Source organism: Taudactylus pleione, unplaced genomic scaffold (genome assembly GCF_031769625.1).
Source record: "Taudactylus pleione unplaced genomic scaffold, aTauple2 ptg000162l, whole genome shotgun sequence".
Classification (NCBI taxonomy): Eukaryota; Metazoa; Chordata; class Amphibia; order Anura; family Myobatrachidae; genus Taudactylus; species Taudactylus pleione.
Window position 1 is genome coordinate 3371836 of NW_028284564.1, and position 24738 is coordinate 3396573.

The 24738-nt window shown below is 40.2% G+C and overlaps 1 protein-coding gene across 1 annotated transcript in view; it reads left to right on the forward strand.

The window, feature by feature from the left end:
* SNCAIP (synuclein alpha interacting protein) overlaps window positions 1–24738 on the forward strand; it is a 217920-nt gene that overhangs the window by 168257 nt on the left and 24925 nt on the right. The window contains exons 6-9 of the mRNA XM_088475088.1: window positions 12123–12236; window positions 15854–15979; window positions 18718–18887; window positions 24388–24468. Coding sequence (XP_088331214.1) covers window positions 12123–12236; window positions 15854–15979; window positions 18718–18887; window positions 24388–24468 — 491 coding nt within the window. The remainder of the gene's footprint in view (window positions 1–12122; window positions 12237–15853; window positions 15980–18717; window positions 18888–24387; window positions 24469–24738) is intronic.

Below are 24738 nucleotides of genomic sequence, written 5' to 3' on the forward strand. Positions count from 1 at the left end.
CAGCAACCAATCAAATTCTACTTATCACTTATCTAGCACCTTCTAGAATAGGGGATGGCAATAAGCAGCCCCCAGATGTTGTAAAACTACACATCCAAGCATGCCCTGTCACAATTTTGCTATTTGGCCATGCTAAAAATGTTGCAATGCATGCTGGGTTTTGTAGTTACACAACAGCTGGAGGGACACTTATTGCCCACCCCTGTTATAGAAGATAATAGCTAGAGTCTTGATTGGTTGCTATGGGCAACATCTCCACTTCTAAAATCCTGCACTTTAGTAAATATACCCCTTAAGAGTGTACAATCAAGAGAAGGACATTGGGAAGGATAACTTCCTCTGAATAATTTACCAAGAGTGGAAGATAATCTCAACCAATTAGCTGAGAATTCCATTCCTGTGTGCACCCATCTGTGGTAGTTGAAGTCAATAAAATGATTGTAAAGCTTACAGAACTGGTATGAATTTTCAGATGATATTAAAATTGTTGCACAATAAGTAAAACACTTACGTGTACATGGTGTTAAACCAGTTAGTATCTAAAGATGGCTCTGAATAATGTTATAAATCAACTTATAAATCAATAAATCAACTAACTATCTAGATGGCAATCAACAGTAAAAATCAGTTCCAGGCAGTGGTCAGCAGAGTCCTGGTACCCCGAGAACTTGGTACACGCCTAAACAATTTTCTGCCTATTCTGTCTGGTGGAAGGAAAATCTGGAAATTTATTGGAGCAAATGACAATCGCCCATTTGCTCCCAAACTATAAAACAGACAATGGTCGTTCAGACAAACTGGTTAAATCCGTTTGATTTAACCAATCGGTTTGGCCCATTTGCTGGCATTTGGGAGCAAATAGTTGATTGTCCTTTACTCCCATACATTACCAGATTTTCCTTCCCACCAGACAGATTGGATAGATAAATCTTTAGGTGTGTACCCAGCTTTAGGGTGGGAGCAGTGCAAACAGCTGTGCACCCTTACCCCTCCCCTCTCAGCATCCCAGTGGCTACCATTACAGTACAAGAAATTCAATATTACCCTTTGGGAAACACACTTGATGAAACTCGGTAGCATACAGAAGGTTAACTAAAACACCTCTAGGTAGCTGACAATATGATACCTGCTACAATTATATGCACCATTTGTTTAATCGTTTAGCAAAGTTCTATTGTATTTACTTTTTTGTTAAATAATAAAGGATACTTTTTTATGGCACTTTAACCTTTGAAATAACAGATTCTGTAACTTTGTCCAATATTGAGCTCTCACATCTACTTAAAGTGTTGACATTTTATTTTCTGCTTTACTTAAACTTTTGGACACCTGCCATTCCCTATTAAAATGCCTATAAACCTATGCTCTTATGAAAACAGCAACATATAAATGAAAGTCATATATTACTTGTACAAAACTCAAGAAGTGTTAAACAGGCAGAATGATTTATGTAACAGTATTTGTGGCTTTTTTGTATTAATACTAAATACTTATTGTGCATCTGCTCTAGAGTTCAGCAGCAGCTAGGAATAAACCTGTGGACTGGCTTCCTTACATGCTGGTCTATAAACCTGCACTCACCATACATTGACTACAGTTTCCATATAAAATTAACATATTTATTATATCTCACATCTTTTTTATTTTTAGTTTTAAAAGCATATTCTTAGTTTTGTTTTTTGCCCTCTTTATTTACTGTATACTCTCTTTAATCAGCCATTTATGTTAATCAGCTATTTATGAAGATTGCATCTGTAACTTAGGGGGATATGATTAGTTTTTCCATTTGTACTGTTTACCAAAGGATCTCCAATTTCTGTTGCTGCAGGATCAGTTATATCCTAGAATTGAAGCTCCTGATCCCTTCAAATTGCCATATATATAAAGGGGGGTATCCACTAGGCGATATTGGCAGGCGATTGCACGATAACGGCGTTGTTATCGTGCAATCGCCTGCAAATCGGGCATGTAAATGACAAAAACGACCAGCGGTGCGTGTCCCCGCTGGTCGTTTTTGCCATCTATCATCGCCCGTAGATGCTGGTCAACCTGACGATCCCGTCAGGTTCAGCATGTACGGGGACCAATAGAGAGCACCTACTGTTCTCTTCTTGCTGCTGCCAGACCTCTCTGCAATACACGGGAAAGGAAACAAACAGTCACAGCCTGATGACGCCGGGCAATCACAACATGGCTGTTTGTTTCCCTTCCCATGTGTTGCAGAGAGGTCCGTGTCTTGATCTCATACTGCCTAGACTGAACGAGTGAACGTTCAGTCTAGGCACATCACTAGATATACAAACGAGAGCATGATTGCAAAGTCGTAATCGTGCTCTCGTTTGTATATCTAGTATTGGATACCCACCTTAAGAAGGGTTGGGTACAGGATGCCGATCCCGGCATCCTGGATACCGACACTTGTCGATCAGTATCGTAACCCTCCCCCTCTCCTTACCCCTAACCCTCCCTAGTGCCTAAACCTAACCTCCCCCCTAGTGTCTAAACCTATGCTCCCCCTCCCTGCACCAAAAACTTAATCCTCCCACCCTAATGCCTAACCCTAACCCTCCCCTATTATTATTATTATTATTATTACATTTTTATTTATAGGGTGCCACAAGTGGTCCGCAGTGCCGTACATACAGTAAAGGGTACACAGAACATTACATTACAATGCAGTAACCAAATTATAAACAGAGCACAAGTAACAATTAGCAACACAATTCTCCATACACTATACAGCTGGGAAGGTGAAGACTGTCATAGAAGTGCTAGAGAAGAAGGCTGAGACAGTGGGCGGGAGGGCCCTGCTCCTAGAAGCTTACAATCTAGGGGAGAGGTGCCTAATTTCTAAACCTAACCCTAGTACTAACCATCGGGATGCCGGCGCCGGGATTCTGACAGGTGTCGGGATTCCGATGCCGGCATTCTAAGCGCAGGCATCCCGACTGTCAGTATTTTGACTGGATCCCTATAAGAAGTAGGATCGTATATGTGTGTACAGCATTTTTTATCTACAGTAGAAGGAAATTTGAAGCAATGAGAACTCCATAGGTATCCCAGCTTTCTTATTGCAAAATATGAGAGACTTAAACATGATAAAGGAGTTTACTATGTCCAAACAGGTAGATATAAAAGTTCTTCATGGCTGATAACAGTAACTTACAGAAATTGTAGCATTGCATTCAACTTAGCTTAGTAATAGTAGACAATATAAATGAATGCATCAATATTAGGTCCAGAAGTTCTAGGATTTTTGTTTACTCCATTGTATATGCTACTTGTGGTGAGAAACCTTTGCCAAGGTACCCCTGACACTGAGACGCATGACAGCCTATTAATGTACTGGTCAGATAAACAAGATCATTTACACTTCAAAATGAGAATTGGAAATTGTCCCCTCCTCTGTAGTATCTGTAGTTTGAAAAAACTAGTCATACCTGTGATCCAAACTAAGATATGGCATCTACTCTTCACCAGTACTACCGACTGTATACAGATGTGTCCTTATACACTATTGCTGCAGTCACGCCAAATAGCCCCTCTCATTGTGCCATGTCCTGTGCTACTCTGCTTGTGCCGCATGTCTTTTTTTCATCTTTTTCCGCAGATAATGCATCCTACTCGCAAGCAATGTGACTATGACGCACCAGGAGACTGCACTGATTCATTTGATATGTGACACTTGTATATCTGTGTTTGATTTCATTTTCATCTGTATATGAAGAGCCACGATGCAGCAGCCACGTTTTTTATTCCACCCGAAGTACCGTTGTGCTTCGTTTGCAGACTCAGTTGCACACAGGTATACAAGTGTCACATATCAAATGAATCAGTGCAGTTTCCTGATGCATCTAATGCCTTGTATCCACTAGCAGATACCAGCACGACAGTACAATTACGACATCGTAATCGTACCGTCGTTTCCCTTCCCCCTGCAGTGCCTACACTGAACGATTGATTGTTCAGTGTAGGCACATCAATCATCTCTGAACATGGGCAATCTGTCATTATCGGCAGATTGACCAGCATGTCCAGTAGATAATTGATGTCGGAAACGACCAGCGGGAGCGCGCATCGCTGGTCGTTTCCGACATAATAGTTTCCGATTTGTGCGCGATTACTGAGCGATTACTGAGTGATTGCACAATTAAGATGTCTTAATCGTGCAATCTCTCAATAACATCGCGTAGTGGATATGCGGCTTTAGTCGCATCGTGTTTCAACTAACATTTTCGGGCGAGCTTGGCACAGGACCTGGTGGCTCACTCGTGCCACATGGCGCATTGAGGCTATAAGTATGAGGATACATCTGTATATATATTTGCTGTGTTGTTTAACTCGCAGAATATCTCTTCTGTTGATCATTTGACCCTAAAATTACGTAAAAGTCCATAATGCCATTATTACACTGGCTACACATCAATCCCATACTTAACAGTAACTAGTTCACTAATACTGTTTTCTAAAATGCAGAAGCAAAATATGTTGATTATAAATGGTGCTTAAAATCATTTTAGTGGAAAAACAACTACTTTTAGTAGCTTGATTCATAACCCCAAGTGTATATAAACTGACAGAATGTCAAATGATTTCGTGAGTAAGAGTTGTGGTGATTTTTTTCTCTTTTTTGGATAATTTCCAATGAGGAGAATGTCTGGTTCAACAAAGATTAAATATATATTGAAGAATGGCGAAGAGGGAATTGCCTAAGACACCCTCCACTCGTAAATAAAGCATAACCATTTGGAAAGAATACATCAAATATACATCTAAGAGCGTAAGCATTCACTACAAATAACATTTTATGCTTTTCAGTCTTGGTATTTTTACCTAAACTCCATATTTACAAATCATTGAAAATATTTCATAAGTATTCCAAAGATGTGTTACTGGAGATAGTCAAAGATCTCTGCAATGACATGATGTCTACAAATGTTATAAAGTTATAAAAATTATATTGCCTGTCCTACTCCAAAAGTTTCTTAATATCTTTAGCCTTATCATTATTATTCGCTCCAGAATTATCCCTATCACAAGCTTTACATTACATTGTATGTACTTTTTAACAGGTTTCTTTATGATGGATTTTTTTATTTTTGGATAAATAATCGCAATGTAAAATCTTTTACAGATTTACTTTCACATGAGCTTAGATTTAGATCATTTAAGGACTTGATGAGGAGTAGGTGATTGTTAAATACGTCCTGATATGAAAAGCTCACAGATCTGACAAAGGGGTATAATTTTTTTGTGTCTGTGCGTTACAGGTTATACTAGTTGTGGCACTGTTTTGTTAAATGTGATACACATTATGATACTCAGAGGATGAGGTGTATTCTAGGCTTTTACCAAATGCATATCCATCCAACAAACCACCGAGTGGCTACTAAACTCAACCAGATCTCTTTTGGGACTATGGTAGTGGGAAGCCTGGACACCATAACCTCCACATGGGTCAGCTAGCCCATTCAAAGAGGTAGCAGGCGCAAATAAAACAATACAGTAGTTTATGTTTTGATAGATCACTGTGCACCATATTACTTAAGTGTTAAATAAATGATAATTTTATTTATACATCGCTTTTCGCCAAATCAACATATGTCTCCACAACAAAGGGACACACGCGGTGAGAGCAGCTTTGCCAAAAACTTTGATACTTCTGGCTACAGACCCCAAGAGCTTCCCTCCTGCTCAGTTCCACTGCTTGACTGGGCAGCAGCTATGTCCAGGTGACGTGTCTCCATGTTTTGGCAGGCAGTAAACTAAGCCTCCAGACTGGCACTGCCTTTGCAGCTGGATTTGCAAAACATCTGTTTCTGCTCCCTGAATCTTGTCCAACAGGAACCAAAGTCCCTAGCCAGTCCTAAATAAGGACACCTCATGTCCCCTGGTTTGGATTCCTTAACCCATGGATTGTCACACCATTTGGTTTCCTGGAAACTTTGATTCAGGTTCTTTGGTGGTGGTGTGTGAGCACTTTATTTTCCCCTTAGTTACAATTTTAACCCCTTTGTTTTCTATTCCGCCATAGTCACCAAAAGTACCTCAGCACACTAATAAGCAGGCACCTAAACCATTGGGACCAGGCAGAGTAGATTATGTTCAGAGACTACAACCAACAGTTAATACAATAAGCATTGCAGCACACATGAACAGCATAAGTATTACATAATGGTGAACTTGTCCATTTGTGGATTAAATATAACAACCACGTTAGGCCTCATACTCAGTGACTTCCAAATACATATCTGTTACTTACACCAGTACATCAGACGTGTTGTTACTGGTGTTTAACACAATGGCAGATGGGGTGACCGGTACTACAATATGCGAGAGGGAGTCTCATATAGGATGAACGGTTTTCACCGCAACCCTAAAATATTAATGGGATCTATACTGAATCGTATTTAAAGTTTTCTAAGATGATATTATTCAGCAGATCAAATGCCAAGTTATAATAATGCACACTATTTTCTGGATTATTTTGACTTTCTCTACTAGACATATCATGGAGCCAGCCTTTGGGTGCCATTTTTTACATTACTCTTTAAAATCATAACCCAGAATCGCCCTTTATGTGAAGATGTTTTTAGTTTTAATATGGCACATACACTGAAGTGCCAAAAGTCATGGGACAGATGCCTAGTATTGTGTAGGACTCCCTCTAGCCTGGCGAAATGCAGAAACTCGACGTGGCATTGATTCCACAAGTAGACAGAAGACTTCTGGAGAGATGTTGACCCATGCTTTCTGGATAGCTTCCCACAACTCCCTGAATTGAAGGTACAGGATCTTGGGTGCAAAATGACCTCTCCACCACGTCCCATAAATGCTTGATTTGGTTCATGTTGGGCAACTTGGGACCGATAACATGGGAGATTATACTGCTGTAATATTCCATCGTTTTGGGGGTACGTGAAGTCCATAAAGGGGCGCAAATGGTCATCAAGCAATGTAGCGGTTACCGGTCAATGATGTGTTCAGGCGGACCAGCGAACCCAAACCATGCCATGTGAACACACCCCACACCAATTTGGAATCACCACCAGCCTGCACCGTGCCTTGTTGACAACTGGGGTCTATGACCTTATGGAGTTTGTGCCACACCTGAACCCTACCATCAGCCCGAAACAGCTGGAACTGTGAGACTCATCGGACCACACCACATGTTGCCATTCCTCCAATTAGCTACGTCACAAGCCAAGGTGAGGTGCAGTGTTCGGTATCGTAGTGTTAACGCGGGAGCTCTGGTGGGTCTTCTGCTTCCATATCCCATGGAAGCTACAAAATGCTGCACTAACCTGCTGGATATGTGTCTGGTAACTCCTGCATTGAATGTGGATGTAATTTGAGCCAGTGTCGCTTGTCTGTTACAACGGACAATTCTGAAAAGACAGCGCTGGTCACGATCATTAAGCACCCGTGGTTGGCCACTGCGCTGTCCACAATGGGTGGTAATGCCTCTCATGAGCTATTCCTGGTACACACGTAACACTATAGATCAAGAAATTTTAAATGCCCGCACAACTTTGGAAATAGAATGTCCCATCCGTTGGGCACCCTCTATCTTGCCCCGTTTGAACTCGGATAATTTACATTGCTTTGCCATGAGAAGCCTAGCCTGTGTCTAAACTGACTCATGAGATGTCAGATGACATCTGATACAGGTCTGGGCATTCCAAGATGTCACAGTACGGTGACGCCACCTACCATTACCTTTACACATTGCTATCCCATGATATCCCATTTTGGCACTTAAGTGTATGACTGTTACCATTTATTTCCTAACATTCAGAAAGTGGAATAGTCACATGATGTAAATGTGACGTACCCATCGGTATAAAACTTTTCCTTGAACTAATAATCCCTGCCCTTAGTGATGTGTCTTGAGTGATTTTATTTTATTTTGGGGGGATTCTCATAATGGAAATATGAACTATATGCTTTACAACAAACCACAACAAATTACACTTGTCTTCAATAGAAAGTATTTCATATAAAAAAGGTCACAGCCAAGTAGTCACTGCATGTTCAATACACACCTGTGAAAATGTAGCCAGCCTTCAACATTGTACGGAAACCACAGTGTAAAGTATGAAAGCTTATAAGCACAGAGGCCAAAAGACATCAATGAATTGGATAAATAACTCCAAAAAGTACATGGTTTACGAGTCCATATTTATAAGACAGCTGCAGCATTTCTCCCTTCATAGGTGTTCATCTGGGTCAAACTGACATGGTGCTAATTAACATGCTACCGAAAAACACCAATGTGACAGCAGCTTGGAAAACAGATACTTTAGATGACTCATTTGAACAGAGAAATACTTTTCAAAGATAACCCATCCTAGAGTTAGAGATCTATTGTAGTGTAAATTGTCTAAAACTGGGAGCTCAGATTTTCTGATAGGGACTAACATTTTGTGTCAACACCAAACAGTTCAAGAACAATTACAGTTCAACATGTAAGAATTGGTTATGAGACTTGAGGCTGAATAAATGTTTCCATAGAAAGTAATATAACACCAATGGGAAAGCCAGGATTCTAAAAGAGAATGTTATAAGCGCAAACACCAGGAGGTCATTGACAATGAAGACAGCGGTAGTGCTAATAAGTGCTAATCTATAGAATATTGCAGTATGCTATCTATTGTAATATGAACCCCAAAATGACACAAACGTATTATTTATTCATTTTCGTTGACTTCTCAAATTTCTATTATTTTAACGCTAAGAGTTGAGAATCTGAGGGTTTAGTCACTGTGCACAGTGGGTGAGACATTCCTTACATGTCATTAGCAGTAAGGCTATTCCATCAATAGTCACTTTGAAATGTAGTCAATTATTTTTAATAACACATATTTAGGTATCAGTAGAAGACAGCAGAGAAGACAACTGAGAAATATGGAGTATACACTTGAGGGGGGGGGGGGTGATCCCTAAAGGTGAATCAAAAGCAGAAGTCCTGTGTGCACTCTTATTTGTATAGTAATCTTTAAAACATAACTTTAAATAAATGGTATCCGGACTATAGATAGACACTTAAAAGGTCGACAATGTCTAGATAAACACCAAATTTTAGACCAGCATTAGGTCGACAGGGACCAAAGGTTGACACACTAAAGGCTGACATGGAAGAAGGTCAACAGGTACAATTTATCGACAAAAGGTCAACCCGAAAATGGTTGCTATAAAAATGGTCGACACATTTTTGTTTTTGGTTTTAGGGTCAGGCGCTTACTGGAGGATTAGGGTTAGGCACTTACCCCAACGGTTATAATTAAGCATTTATCCCTACAGTTAGGATTTGGCATCAGGAGGGAAGGTTAGGGTTAGGCATTTACTGGAGGGTTAGGGTTAGGCCAGTGGTTCACAAACTGGGTGCCTGAGGGCACTTGCAGGGGTGCCTTGGGTTGGTGGTCCAGTTCCAAATAAAATTATTTTTAGTCAGTGTGATAGGCAAAACCAGTGCTAATGATTACCAATCAAAAAATATGTGGAGAAAAAGAAATGCAGCCCTGTCAACCACCACATAACTGAACCTAAGGGTGACATATAAGCACAATTTACTTTATTTCATTTTTGTTGAATTTCTTTTGGCCCAGGGGTGCCATGGAAAAAATGCTCATACTTTAGGACTCCGTGATTCGAAAATGTTTGGGAACCACTGGGTTAGGCACGGGAAGGGACGGTTTGGGTCAGGCACCTACCCCGACATTTAGGTTTAGGCAGCGGGAGGGAGGGTTAGGGTGAAGATTAGGGTTAGAAAACAAAAAAAAACGTGTCGACAATATGTGTGTTGACCATTTTTGTTTCTACCTTTTGACCCTGAAAAACTATTTGTACCTGTCTATCTTCTTCCATGTCAACCTTTAGTGTGTCTAACATCTGGGGCCAAATGTAATAGAGTGAGAGTTTAAACTTTTTTAGTGTTTTCTTCCACTTTTTCAATGCGACTAATGTAATAGAGTCCGAGAACAGGCAAAGTCACATGTTTTTCAGACTAAAAAACTCTCACGATTTAAATTCTCATCCAGATGTTTTCCCATTTTGAAAATGCAACTTGACCAATGTAATAGTGTGAGCGTTTACTGCTAAACTCTCACATTTTCTAAACTCTCACCCTATTACATTTGGCCCCTGGTGTCTATCTAGACATTGTTGACCTTTTAACTTTTTACCTTTTAGACCACACCCTTAATAAATTCATATAAAAATCTTAACTAACCAAATACGAGATAAATTAGTAGTATGGTCTCTCTCATTCCCATCTAGTATTGTCTCTCTCATTCCCATCTCCCCCCAGTTCATTACAGTTCAACTTGTCAATGAGGCACGAATAATGGTTATTTTTTTAATTTGTTGAAACAATTTCAATAGATTCTGAAATTCAAGTTATCCATTTGTGTTATTTAGAAGTTTAAATATTTAAATATTGATTTTTGCCTTAGAACAGAACTAACATATAATTACTCTGTGCTCCGACTTCCTTTTCTTTGAAATTTGTTCATGTTGATTGTATCTAAAATGAAGGTCTGTCGCATTTTAAGCACCAAAGAGCTAGAGAATATGAATGAATAAATATTCTGGGTACAGTTTCTCTTAACTATCTTTTGTTTTGACCTCTTGCCCTATAAAATGATCTCTATGTTGCATGTACTCTCTTACAGGGACCACAATTATTCATGTTGTTTCTTGATTCACTGCCCATTCAGTCATGGCTAAACACATATATTTCTCTACATACTATATATTTTTGCATGCTCCCAAATTATTTGGTTTTGTCCATGGCAATTACACAATTTTTATGACGAACTGAATCTAGTTTGTGTTATATTTTGTTGGGCATTTCTATGTTATACTATTTATGTCAGGGGTGGGGAACCTTTTTTCTACCGAGGGCCATTTCGATATATATAACATTAGTTGCGGGCCCGGTGCAGGCCACGCTCCCTCCATGTGATGTCACAGGGGGGCGAGGCCACAATCGCCGGTGATTACAGCAATGCCCAGAGCATTCTGATGATGCTCCGGGAAGCTGTAAGGGCAGCGGTGTGACCGTCTGAAATGTCCTAAGGACGCTCCAGGTGTCACTGCTGCATAGATTCTGGCTGCAGGGTGTCATTCTAGGCACCCTGCTAGACAGATGAGGCTAGCAGAAAATAGCTCTGAGGGCCAGACCAAATGATTCCGGGGGCCTTATACGGCCCCCGGGCCTGAGGTTCCCCATCCCTGATTTATGTAACCTACCCACAAACGTTAGATGTTTAAACAGCTAATGCCTGGTAGTCATTGTTGTCACCTATGTGGATATGGAGCAGCAGAGCCGTAACTAGACTTTTTGGTGCCCTATGCCAGAAAGAGCATTGGCGCCCCCCTCATTTTTTAAAGGGACATAATGCACCTAAAAAAGGGCCATGGCTTCATGGGGAAGGGCCAGGGAAGAGATAGGAGAGGCCAGGTGATGCTGGGGATGAAATAAGAGGAAGCTACAAGCAAGAATGATAATAAACAGAAATTTGACAGGCCCAAACAGCGCCCCCTGACCTGTGGCGCCCTGTGCGATGGCACCGGCCGCACTACCCTAGCCACAGCCCTGTGGAGCAGTTTTAATTACATGTACAGTATTGCATATTTTGTGTCTCCATCACTTGCACATCACACAGAATCCCTAATATGATACAGGCTACAATCATTATCTAATGGAAAATGTGTGATACTGATCTATGAAATTGTTGAGCCAAGGTAAGCAGTGTAGGGTCTTTGTTACAACACATAGTCATTATAGTAGTTGGCGGAGTACAAGCACAATAAACAAACCATTTGGCATTCCATTGATACTAGAATATACATATATTTTCTATTCGAATTTGCCAAATGGAAACTGAGAATGAGAAATGAAAAATACAACGACAAACACAGTAAAAGCCACAGTAAAAGTAGGTTCCTGACACTTCCTAACACTTACTGTAAATTAGCTATGAAATAACTTCTGCCAGAAATGTTAATGGAAAATTGACAAATTGAGTTTTGACAATCTGTCATGTTCATTACAATATTTTAGGGTGGATGATGATGTCTAAAATTATAAAGAATGCTTTTTTGTTTCTTTAATGTAGACTGGTCAGCTGGAGTGTGTACGGTGGATGGTTAGTGAGACGGAAGCCATTGCAGAGCTTAGTTGTTCAAAGGATCACCCTAGCCTTATTCACTATGCAGCCAGCTATGGCCAGGTAAGTGACACGTTGTGTGTAATGGGAGAGATCCCTGCTTCGCTCTCATCCCCACATACCCATTGAATGTTTAAGCCACTGTTTTTTAGATACCAACCCCAGTCTACAGGAAATGCTTAACGAGAGAGGTGGATCCCCTGCAACTATAGTATTTAGCTCTGTTCCATTCAGATAGTATATAGGTTTTGCGGACAGTCAATTACAGGTTGCTGTCTCCATGGTTCTTACACTTTAGCATCTGACAAACTACAGACAGGGGAACCACAATTCAAGTTCAGTAGCAATCCAAAGGTCAGCGCAGGCAAAACAGATGTCCAGGACGAAAGCTAAAGTTGATTTAACAAGACATTAGAAAAACTCAAGATCAAAGGCAGGGGAATAATAAATAGCCCATAAAAGGTGCATTCAGGTAGCAAAGGACTGGTAAGCACAATCCACAGTAGCCTGTTACTCAGGGAATGATTGAGAGGGAGCAATGGTCTTATTTAGTCAGGCAGTTCCCCTGTTTGACCACAGGTGCAAGCAATAGTCTAACCTGGTTCAGTGAACGTTGCAGTTAAGCAGGACAAAATAGATTAGCAAAATCAGTGATAAATTTACTGTAATATTCCTACAGCTATATTACCAGCACTTGTCCATGTTTCATCGATTTGCCAGTGTGATTATGATGTATTTTAGCCAAATTTTGTGCCTATACTCCTCAACATTATCCAATGTCAATAGGTCCATAGGCTCCCTGGTTCACAAATAGCATCAATTGCTGAAAAGTGCCTTTCAGAGTAAATTAAAATTGATATGTAAAATGAGGAACTTGATATATAATATTTCATATCCTTATTATATTAGAAATAAATTTGATTCGGCAAGGATCGCAATTGCAAAGCTGCACGCAGGCTATAGATATGATGTATGTACGCAGGCAGCTTTGCAATGCGATCCTTGCAATAATTCAAATGTAGCAGGAGGTGTATGACAGCCCCTGGTGCATTTGCGATACCAGCACTGCGACGGAGGTCGCAGGCTGGGATCACCATCTGGACCATCGGTGGTTGATGGTCGTGATGGTGGATGGCGCCGGCCGGCCAGCTGAGTGAGCCACAGCTTACTCAGGCTGGCCGGCTTGCGAGCCCAGCAGACTGCATACATCCACGCAGACCCTGGGCTGGGCTGGCCACTGCCGTAAAATGGGGTGGACACGCCCCATATCCGGGAACGCCAGCCGCCCCCGCACCGCCCCTTAAATGCCTCTGCCCGTCAATCAGGCAGAGGCATTCAAGGGATTGCGTGCGTCTTAGCAGGACCCATTCTGCACACTCACAGAACGGGTCCTGCGCAAGCATAGATTCCCGATTGTGTGCACTGCTGACTCAGGCCCAAGATCTAGAAAACCTCTCTTGGAGGGGGAAGCCAGGCAGGAGTTGCGGGGGGGGCTTGATGCGGCCCATCATTGTGACCCCGCCTTCACTATACAATGCTGTGATTACTGGCATTGTAAAGTAGGGGCGGGGCTATGATTATGCGAGCCACATAGACGGCTGTGAGGGGTCTCCAGCAGACTTGCCCTCTTTTCTAGCCGTCCGGGAGGGCCACCTGAGATTCCAGAGTCTCCTGGACATTCCGGGAGAGTAGGTAAGTATGTATAACAATCTCCACAAGATATATGTCTCCTACGCATAGCGGAGATAGCTGTGACTATACCAATATTACTAGGAATCAGTGACAGAGTCATCTGACAAAATAACTACCTCTATTGGGATTAGACAACAGGTACATAGTGACATTTCAGGATAAGACTAGAATGACGACGAAGTACAGACTTTTACATTTGCAGATGCTTGGCTCCTTTGGAATGCAGTACAGGCAGGTCTGTGACCCTTAAATTGCTCATACAGTCCTGCTGAGACTGAATAATAGTTCTAAACTACCGGGATAGATTAGTCTGAAAGAATGCTTGAAATTCCACTAAAGTCTCATTGTCTCAACTTGAGCAATGACAGCTTAAATATCTCGCTGTCATTAACACAGTGATATACGTTTTTCTAAAGGGCAGCTTTTAAATTTACTACACAAATTGTAAGGAAAAAAATCAAATCGTTACTAGGTCATCAAAGTGACAGCTAGACGCTCCACGATTTATTTGTGTTTGTATTAATTTCTACAAAGTCGCGTAAAAATTGAAAAGAAATCTCCTTACCCCCTTGTCTGTAGATGTGTTGCTCAGTTCCTAGGTTCCAGACAGTCCATATTAGCTGAATTCCTCAGTTCACACCTAATGTAATGTGATCTAACTAATGACTTTTAAAATGAGGAGACAAATAACCATACAGTCCTATCACAATACAGCATGTAAATTGGATTAGACAGTAAAGATGAATGGGTCCATGTTTGTCAAAGCAAAAGGTAATGCCAGCCAGTCAGTGTTTTCATCAGTCTGCTACAATAAATTTATCAAAGGCGAAAGAAACACAAAATGTGACTAATTTGTGAAAATAAGGATTTTATTCCTACATTGCAGCTTTCAAACTATTGGCCCTATTTATTATTATAAGACAGAAGAGAGGAGGGGTCCCAGGTGGAAACTGCACACAGGCCCCCTCCTTTTAATATGTCCCTGGCTCCTAAGTCACATTCCCCCATAGTGAAAAGGATACAAGACCAGAATTACACAGTATGTAAGTGCGGGTATCCACTAGGCGATTTTTACAGGCGATTGCACGATAACGACATCGTTATCGTGCAATCGCCCGCAAATTGGGCATGTAAATGACAAAAATGACCAGCGATGCATGTGCTCGCTGGACGTTTTTGCCATCTATCATCGCCCGTACATGCTGGTCAGCCTGACGTTCCCATCAGGTTCAGCATGTACGGGGATGATAGATGTGCCTGGACTGAACGAGCGAACGTTTAGAGTAGGCACATCACTAGACATACAAATGATAGCACGATTGCAATTTCGTAATCGTGCTCTTGTTTGTACGTCTTTAAGTGGGTACACACCTTATCCATTACAATGGCACCTACTGTACGTAAGGAAAGGTCACATGAACAATGATAATGTCCCCTTCCTCCCTTCCTTAATTCAGTGTTTGCTGGTGCACCTAGACCTGCGGGTTTGGCCTGCATTTTATTTGCATGCCTTGCCGATAATACCTGGTGCACCCAATAGTTGGCCATTCGATGCCCGACAGGACTTACTTCATTGCACTGGGCACAATAGGGAAGCAATATGTAGAAATGAATATACATATGTTCTAAATGCATGGTCAGCACAGGAATAAAAGCTCTAGTTTTTCCAATGTGACTGTTGCAGAATACTAATCATGCGTAAGTCTCATACTGTTACTGTAACCTGACAAAAGCTTCTTCTGTTCTGAGACGTGTAGAATATTGTCTGCAGAAGCCAATCCAAGCTTATTGCAACATAATGCATTTACCAGAGGGGAAATGAAACGCAGGATATTTAATGGATAACAGTTGTTAAGTGGCTTCATAAAACATTACCTCATTCCCTTTGCCAATATACCTAGTTTTTAGTAACCTCTGTTTAACAGCATTGTGATGGAAGTGTGTTATTTAAAGTGGAATTATCTTCCATATACTGTATTCTCACATAGGAAAAAATACTACTGTGGCTTCTCCAGTTCATGCAAGAACAAGGCATTTCATTGGACGAGACTGACAAATGTGGAAATAGCGCAGTTCACATAGCCTCTCAGCATGGATACCTGGGTTGTATACAGGTAGGTAGTATGGAGTTTGTTCTATTGATACTACGTATTACAATTCAATTTTATAATGATGAAATAAACAATTTGATACACTTTGCAATTCATTGGACTTTGGGTGAAATATGCATTCCGAATACACTTTGAAAAGTGAATGATTTAATTTATTTTAAAACACGTATTCAAAATATAATTTTTGAGTGATACATTATATATGAATAGTAGAAAAAATAGCAACACATTTAACATATTTTCATTACAAAAATATGTTTTCCAAATTGAACAACAATATTAGTATATGTGAAGAAAGTTATGCAAATATTCTGCAATTTGTGTCATGATAGTCATGTATGGGATATCCCATTCATACAAGTAAACCTGGATTCACCAGTATTGGTTTTGGTATTACAGTATTGCTCTGAGTATAGGGGGTACATTTACTAAGATGGGAGTTCTATTAAGAAGTGATGTTGCTCATAGCAACCAATCAGATTCCAGGTATTATCTTCTTGAAGGTGCTAGATAAATGAGAAGTAGAATCTCATTGGTTGCTATGGGTTACATCACTTCTTAAATAGAACTCCCATCTTAGTAAATGTACCCCTTACAGTCTTGCCTTGAGCACAGTTATTAGAATATCACACGCTAAGATGTGACACATGGACAAGAAGAGTGGTATTGACAGCCACTCATTCCTGTTTGTATCACATACAAGGCAGAGTATATATTAAGCTACTGATACAATATTAGAGGCTGTGACCACAGATTTCTCTCAAGTGACATCTAATGAATAAAGATATTATAGTTATACTCACCATACTGAATTACATTAACCATTACTTTATCTATGTTGATGGGTTTTCTGTAACCGAAATGACAGGAGGGACAAGATAGCTTAGATCCAAAAGACAGACAGTTAGGAGGTATCCAAGTTGGCTAGGAAAGGTTAAATAAAGCATCTACAATAGTCCTTTCTTCTCTCGCCTGTAATTGAAAACATATCAAAAGCCTTCTTTAAGTGTGTACCAAAGCCAATGCCAAAAGGTTGTCTGAATTTAATGAGTCAAGTTTTGGCAATGTCTAAAACATTAGCTGTCCTCTAAAATATACATTAATATAAAATAGAAGAGCCAACATTTCAAATGTTTTTAGTCTAATGCCAAATATCATAAACTGATGTTTTTCATGCAAAAACAGCTTAGATAGCAAATGTGCTCTTTTTACAGTATAATTGTTCATTTGTTTTTTTATATATTCTTTTATGAGCTAATGTAATGTGACTGACTGTATACTATAAGTGTTACATCTTTGATGAGGTGTGAACGTTTCACCACGTTAAGCCAACCCATGCGGTCAGGTTGGAACCTGCTTGAACACTGTGCATAATTGCATTCAAAGAGCTATTGAATATCACAGTCTATATCTCTCATGGCATGGAGGGGGTAGGGACGACCTTAGTGCCTGTGAAATGGATAAAATGGGAAGAAAATATATACAATTTTCTCTGGAATTAGATTTGGGCACTTAACTGAACCAAAACAGTAGGATACAGTTATCTTTAAAATTTATTTAGAAAAACTTAATAGAGGGTAATTGTGTCAGACGTGATCAAGGCACTATGGACTTTGTTTCATGTAGAAGTGCGTTTGACACCAATGTTTCTACATCGGTGTGATAGAAGCCTCATATCACTAATCTGTACTATAGGGACCGAGCTCATTCCACCATCTAACGCGAAATCTGCTTTCCACCTTTCCCAGCCTCATATCATGAAACTAACCCTGCCACTTGCAGCCCTGTCCTACTAATATAGGGATGTACATAAACCCAATGTTACACGCACATTTCCAATGGTCTTAGATGTGCGCATGCACAGAAGACACAATGCAAATCCGGGGCTGCAGTGTCGCTCGCAGCACCCCCAAAACGAAACAGCTTGATTGACATGCTGCTGGCATTTGGAACTCTGACAAGGCAGCGACCGTAAGCATTACAGAAAACGGGGGCGTGTCAGCTCCATTTTCTTGGCGTGCCGAAGTCACAGCTTCACTGGCCCCAGCAGTGTGATTTAACGGACATCCTGGAGAACCTGTGGGTTACTCAGATGTCTGATCGTCACGCAGTTGATTCGGTGCTGCATACTAATTTGCAGCAGCGGATCACAGAAGATGGCAGTGGGGCCTCTTTTAACTCAAGACGCCTGCTGCGGCTTTTGCACATTTTAGAACAAAGACACAGCGACGCTAACTGCGTCCATCTCTTCATCAGGCCCATAATCACACAAGAGAACAGGTTTCTTGCACAGGATCTGGTTACGGATTGTACAATTTCTGCCCTTTCAAATGTCTAAAACAAGGTTCTGCTGCTACTTACATGCACCTTAAAATGACATAAAACGTTCTATAAATAACATTAGGTAAAATTACTAATATTTCTATGTAAATGCTTCTCTCTCCTAACTTGTGTAAACATTAACAGTCTTTGAAAGGTTTAAAATTTAAACCAGTACTATAATTTGTTCCATAGCCCAAATTAGTTCATTTATTCCATGGTTTGCCTGAGAGATATTACAAAAGCTGACTCTTGGTGACGCTAAGAGAGCATTATGCTGTTTTCGATTAGGTAATGTTGGAACTGGAAGCAATGTTGAATTGTAATCTAGAGATAATATTTCATTTTACATCAAGAAACATAATTGATGGCATTTATGGAAGAAACAACAGTCCCATCATTATCACAATGTTGTTTTGCAGACGCTGGTTGAATATGGAGCAAATGTGACCATACAGAATCATACTGGACTGAAGCCATCTCAAAGTGCCGAGCATCACGGGCATAGCATGTGCTCCCGGTACTTGGTGGTGGTTGAAACTTGCATGTCACTGGCATCTCAAGTTGTCAAGCTCACCAAGCAACTCAAAGAGTAAGGAAGGTTACATATAACATGCTTTATTTTTATAGCCGTTTAGGACATTTAATATCTTTACAACTACAGTATTAACCTATTTTACCTGCCACAGTTACAATTTATAAACGGTTAAAGTTGATAGACCTTACTTTTGTTTTATTTTTCTAACTTGGCATAGTTAAGAGCATTCTTACTTATGAGTCAAAGTGATTGATTACATCAATAAGTAACATGTGAATAAAAAGTAGCATTAAAACAATGAAACCACTTTTTATTATAATTGCTTATCTTCATCTTTTTACATCGCTGGTTTTACTGAAATTTCTGTCTGTGCCACAACTTGTGAATCTTCTCATACACTGCAGATATTTGGTAGCACTGAAGAGTATTAATTACTGCGGTGAAGTAACACATAACAGTTTCTGTAAAAGGGAGCTCAGACTGTTTTTTTTTTTTTGCTACAAAATGATATTGTTTAGTCTAGATCAAAAATGTTAGTAAGGAAGTGAGACAAGGGAAGCTATTTACCTTTTGTATTATGTGATACTCTGCCATCTACTGTTTGTTTTCTACCTTGCAAATACCAGTTCCTTGTTTTAAACAAATGATCCACTTCTTTAGCTGTAAAGTTCTTCTGCACACAGTAAAAAAAAATCCTAATTGTTTTGCTGCCCCCTACCGGGGTGGATCCACATATTTGCACAGATTTTAAGATACATGAAACTGCTAATTTGTGTTGTGTTGCAATTTTGTGGCTCTAATTTTACCATTACATTAGGGACAAAATGGTGGTCTACTCTATATTAGGCTCATTATTTTCAAATATGTGAATATGTAGGAAAAGGAACAAGGGTCTCATTTTAAATTTAAAAAAAAAGTGTGAAACTTTCTATGCACAACCAGACAACAGCCACTAATTGATCTCTTAGACGAGGTAATCCCCACACCTCCACTATACATAGTAATAAAATAAACCAGAGTTCAATTGTCAGCGCTATCCCTTCTTGTGTTGTGTAGATCAAATAAATTAAATATAGTCACGTTCCTTGTGTGAAATATGTCCACTCTTTCTCCGAAGGTCAATTGGAATCCTCCACAAGATATCTCCTAATTAACCATTTTTATTATAGTACATGAGCGAGCTTGAAACAGGATTACTTCAACTATACACATCTAGCATAAATCGTAGCTCAGCACATATAGGTACATTGACCCAAAACAGAAAGATAGGAGAAAAAAAAACATATAGTGTAATATGTTTTTAGAATTTAATAAAAGACAAAAAATACTTTAAAATTCCAGAAAAAATCCACAATGTATAGCACCCAGGCTGTATCCAATAGGTGGTCCATAAAAACAATTACCGGCTGGAAGTTAGAACTGGCAACAGTCAGTTCTTTCAAGCGTAGTGTGTAAAATATACCATAATAGTCCCGGGGCTCTCCTGGTCCCGCCTGTAATCACTGCCGGTGTTAGAAATCTCCACCATGACTAGGATACACCACCGCCACCAACACGTTTCAACCCGCTCTGGGGTCTTTTTCATACTCACCTTGAAAAAGATCTCAGAGCGGGGGTCCAGGGGAACCAGACAGGGTTGCTTCAAGATTCCCCTGTTCAAAACTCCTGCTCACATTGGGCTCCCATAAAATTGTTTGTTATGCATACTCAGATCTGCTGAGTGCACAGCGTGTGGACACCCTGACTCACCTGAGGTGGATGTTGGGTTTATGGATGATGAGGAGTGGGAGATGGCCTTGTGTAGTATTTGTACTGCCACTCCATCAGTCCGGTTTCAGCAACTTCATTTATTTCTGCTTCATACAAAATATCTTACTCTGCAACGTTTATGTGGACTTGGGGAGAGGATTAACCCCTGCCTGTCCGAAGTACTTAAGTATTGAGGGTACATTTGGCATCTAATCTGAAACTTTCCTAGGATCTTTTAGTTTAATGTGGTGCAAACGCTCTCCCATACCGTATGTCTGTAAGTTATTGTTGGCTAGACCCCTCAGGGCCTCAATATGTGGACTGACTTTCTTTAATGAATAGTGCTATCGGGCATGAGAGGCATGTCTTCTGTGTGCCTCTGCCAGGCTGGGCTCAGACTAGCCCCCTGCGGTTTTGGAGGTGGACACTGGACATGTCTGAACTCTTCTCACTCTGTTAAGCCTTCTTTATTTATTTTTTTTCTTCATTTTTGGACCTGATTATGCCATACTTCATAAGCGTGTTGCCCCCTCTGTTTTAATAGCACTATGTTTTTGTTTTTGATGCTGAGCACTGAATACCTTGCTTTTCCTTTCTTTTATTTTCTTTTTATTCACAGCAAACTTGTCTGTTTTATATTAGATGTCATGTTCCAGCATCTTTTTGTATTTCATGATGTGTTAGCTTATTCCTGGTCTACTTTCTGTATGATAATTTACCTCCTCTTTTCATGTCCACTATACATGAAGATTGTATTTTTCTTTTGTGTACATTAGAAATGGTTAAATAAAACACAATTAATTAATATATATGTCTACAAAAATCCCTTTCATTCCTCTGCAACTTGCTGCCTTGTGAAGAACCTCTGTAAGGAAGCAGCCACAATGTAACAATGTAACGTCTTAGCTTGGCACACTCGCCCTGCATACCCCACTGTGTATATTGGGTAAATCAGGCCCAGGGGAAGAACCAGTAATGTCCTAACAGTTTTTCAAATTTTTAGGCCTTGCTTGTACCATTGTACAGTATATTCTATACAAACATGGGATATATTATGCTTAATGCTTGGGTACTTGGGCTTTCCGGATAAGGCATCATACCCAATGGCATTTCTTAAATGGATATTACATAATTTTTTTTATACACATGTAAATAGGTCGGACATAATAAACAATTGTTGTTAGTGTTTCCATATCTTCTTGACATTGAGTATTGACATTGACATCCATCCATACTCTGAGATGTACGCATCTATGGGGTTGCACTGTCCCCTGTCCTCCGGCCGCGAGAGCAGCTGTTATCACTAGTACTGGCACTTACACCTACCTAGTGTTTGGAGCAGAAGATGCGACTGAAAATGGGGTGCACACCAAACAATGGCTACATGCTCACAGGACGCTTATCTTAGGTGCGAACTGCTGCCTAGTTGCCGTCCAGTTACTCCCATTTAGCTGTCAGTAAGAAGTGACTGAGATGTGTATGGCTCAGAATCGCACATACTGCTCTAAGTTGCTAATGTCAGCTGCGGCAAATGCGTTTGACACCAGGATAGACCATGGGAAGTCTTTGGGCAATATTCTGCTGGGAAACCTTGGGTCCTGGCATTCATGTGGATGTTACTTTGACCCATACCACGTACCTAAACATTGTTGCAGACCAGGTACACCACTTAATGGCAAGATAATTCCCTGATGGCAGTGACCTCTTTCAGGAGGATAATGTGTCCTGCCACACTGCAAACATTGTCCAGGAATGGTTTGAGGAACATTTCAAGGTGTTGGCTTGGCCTCCAAATTCCTGAGATATCAATCTGATTGAGCATCTATGGGATGTGCTGGAAAAACAAGTCCGAGACATTGAGACCTCACTTTGTAACTTACAGGACTTGTGGAGTCCATGCCTTGATGTGTCAGAGCTGTTTTGGCAGCACAAGGGCGATCTACACAATATTAGGCAGGTGGATTTAATGTTATGGTGATTCGGTGTATAGTGCATAAGGACAAGCTGGAGATACAGGTTGTTAGTGGTTAAAAGAGGTAGGAGGATAGCAAAATGAATGTCGGTGGGGAGCATTTAGATTCATTACTGTAATATATTTATTTTGAATAAATATCTAAAGAATGAATCCTTTATAATATAAGGCTAACACTGTACTGAAAAGACCTACATATCTTACAGTAGCTGTACACATCTCTCTCCTTTCACCATGCTCTAATTGGTTCCTAGTCACAGTGAAAAACAGCGCTGGGTAGTAGTAAAGGAAACAGACTTTTGGGTGAAGTTATACATAATCACATGATAATACTTACCTGGGCTTCGGCATCCAGTGGGTCCAATTTCTGCACGCACTGTGAGGTTGATTGGCAATATGCTGACTGCATGATAAAATAAATAGAAAGTGGCAGGCAACAGGTGACCCTCATGTAAGTAATGTTTCTGTAATAATGTATAAGTTTGGGAAATCCACCCAGAACTCATTTTCAGTTTTGTATGGGATTAACCCTTACTGTTGACCCCCCTGAGTTCCACACATGTATTAACAGTCTCAGCCGATTAACTTAACAGATATATATTAATGGTTTAAAGATTGATTAACTTACAGTAGTTAATTACATAAAGATATAATATTGGCCAATTATGAATATTTTCATTATAAAAAAGAGCTAATTTGTTCAATTAGTGGAGAATAATCTTTATTGTGCAGTTTATTTTAGTTCACCTAATATGACAACTAACCAAAAGATTGTTGGAGGGAAGCTTGCTTAGACTATTAGCTGATATAGCTTGGTACCGCTATACACATATCAGTGAATGTTCCTTGTATGTGATTTGTTTGAAATTTCCCATACTGTAATGTCCCATAAAATGTGTTTGTGTTTCAATGGATAATAAAAAAAATAGTGATAATAAAGCAGTATCCTTTGCTTAATTTATGGGCCCCATAGCTGAATTTTGTATGGACCCACGTACATAAAAGTAAACTATTTCATTTTCTCAATGCTACCAACTTTCTGAAGCTTCCTCTACTGATTGGTCCATGGCTGCTGTTATAGCATCCAATTAAAAGCAGGCTACACTGTTAACCAATCAGAGGCTTTGTTTTTTACTATGGCAGCAGTCATAGCCCAATCAGAGGAGGGAGCTACTAAAACTGGAGGAGATGAGCACTTTTTTGCAGCCCCACTGTATGGATCTTTGACAGGTGAGTTGCCCCCACCACCGCACCTGTGAGCCATGTAGCAGTTGTTTCCCCTCTACTATGGTAGTTCCCCCCAGGCACTACCCATCCCTTCTGCATACAGTTCAACTATTTTTGATGTAGTTCAAAGTCAGCTCCTGAGCTGTCCAGAGTCATGAATGATATACCTATGTTAACCATAGAGTGTCTGGGATATTTCTAGGATGTACTGTAGGAATGGACTGTAACTATGGTTTGATGAGGACAATAATTTGCATTGGCAGGGAATCCAAATGTGTAAACATTATAAAGTAAAAACCCGGAACATTAGAATTGTGTACCATAGTAAGAAACATATACCTACTACATGGGTGTCAGCAATAACATGGTTTATCCCAACTTGTAAGAGAAACTCAGCCATTGTGACTTCTCTTTGCTGACAGATCATTAGTAGTATGGCTCTGGTGAAGCATATATCTAACGTTGGACCGTCTGACGATGGAATATTCTACAATTGTAGCTACACAATATAATGGGAATGTTGTGATTGACAGATGAACTTCAATAATCATGGTGTAATGGCAAAGTGCTGTCAGAACTGCAGCTTTTACTCTCTTCTCTTCACAGGCAGACAGCGGAGCGGATCACTTTACAGACACACCTCCAACAGCTACTGGAAGTGCAGAGATCCCTGCCAACATCTCCCAGGTATTACAATGCCTCCCGTTCATTCTCTGCCAGAAGAGGAAGCTGAATCCTACATAGGAAAAGAAGTAGATAATGAACAGAGTGAAACGCTGGTGTGATGTCTGGGATCAGCTTCACAGGAAACTTTCATTTCCTAGTCAACTAAAATCCCTTAAGTACATTGTAGAGGAAATAAAACTCATAATGCAGCTTATGTAATAGCATGGTACTGTATAATCCAAAACAACTAATCACATTCTAGCTGTCATTATTACAGTACAGCTTAGAAGA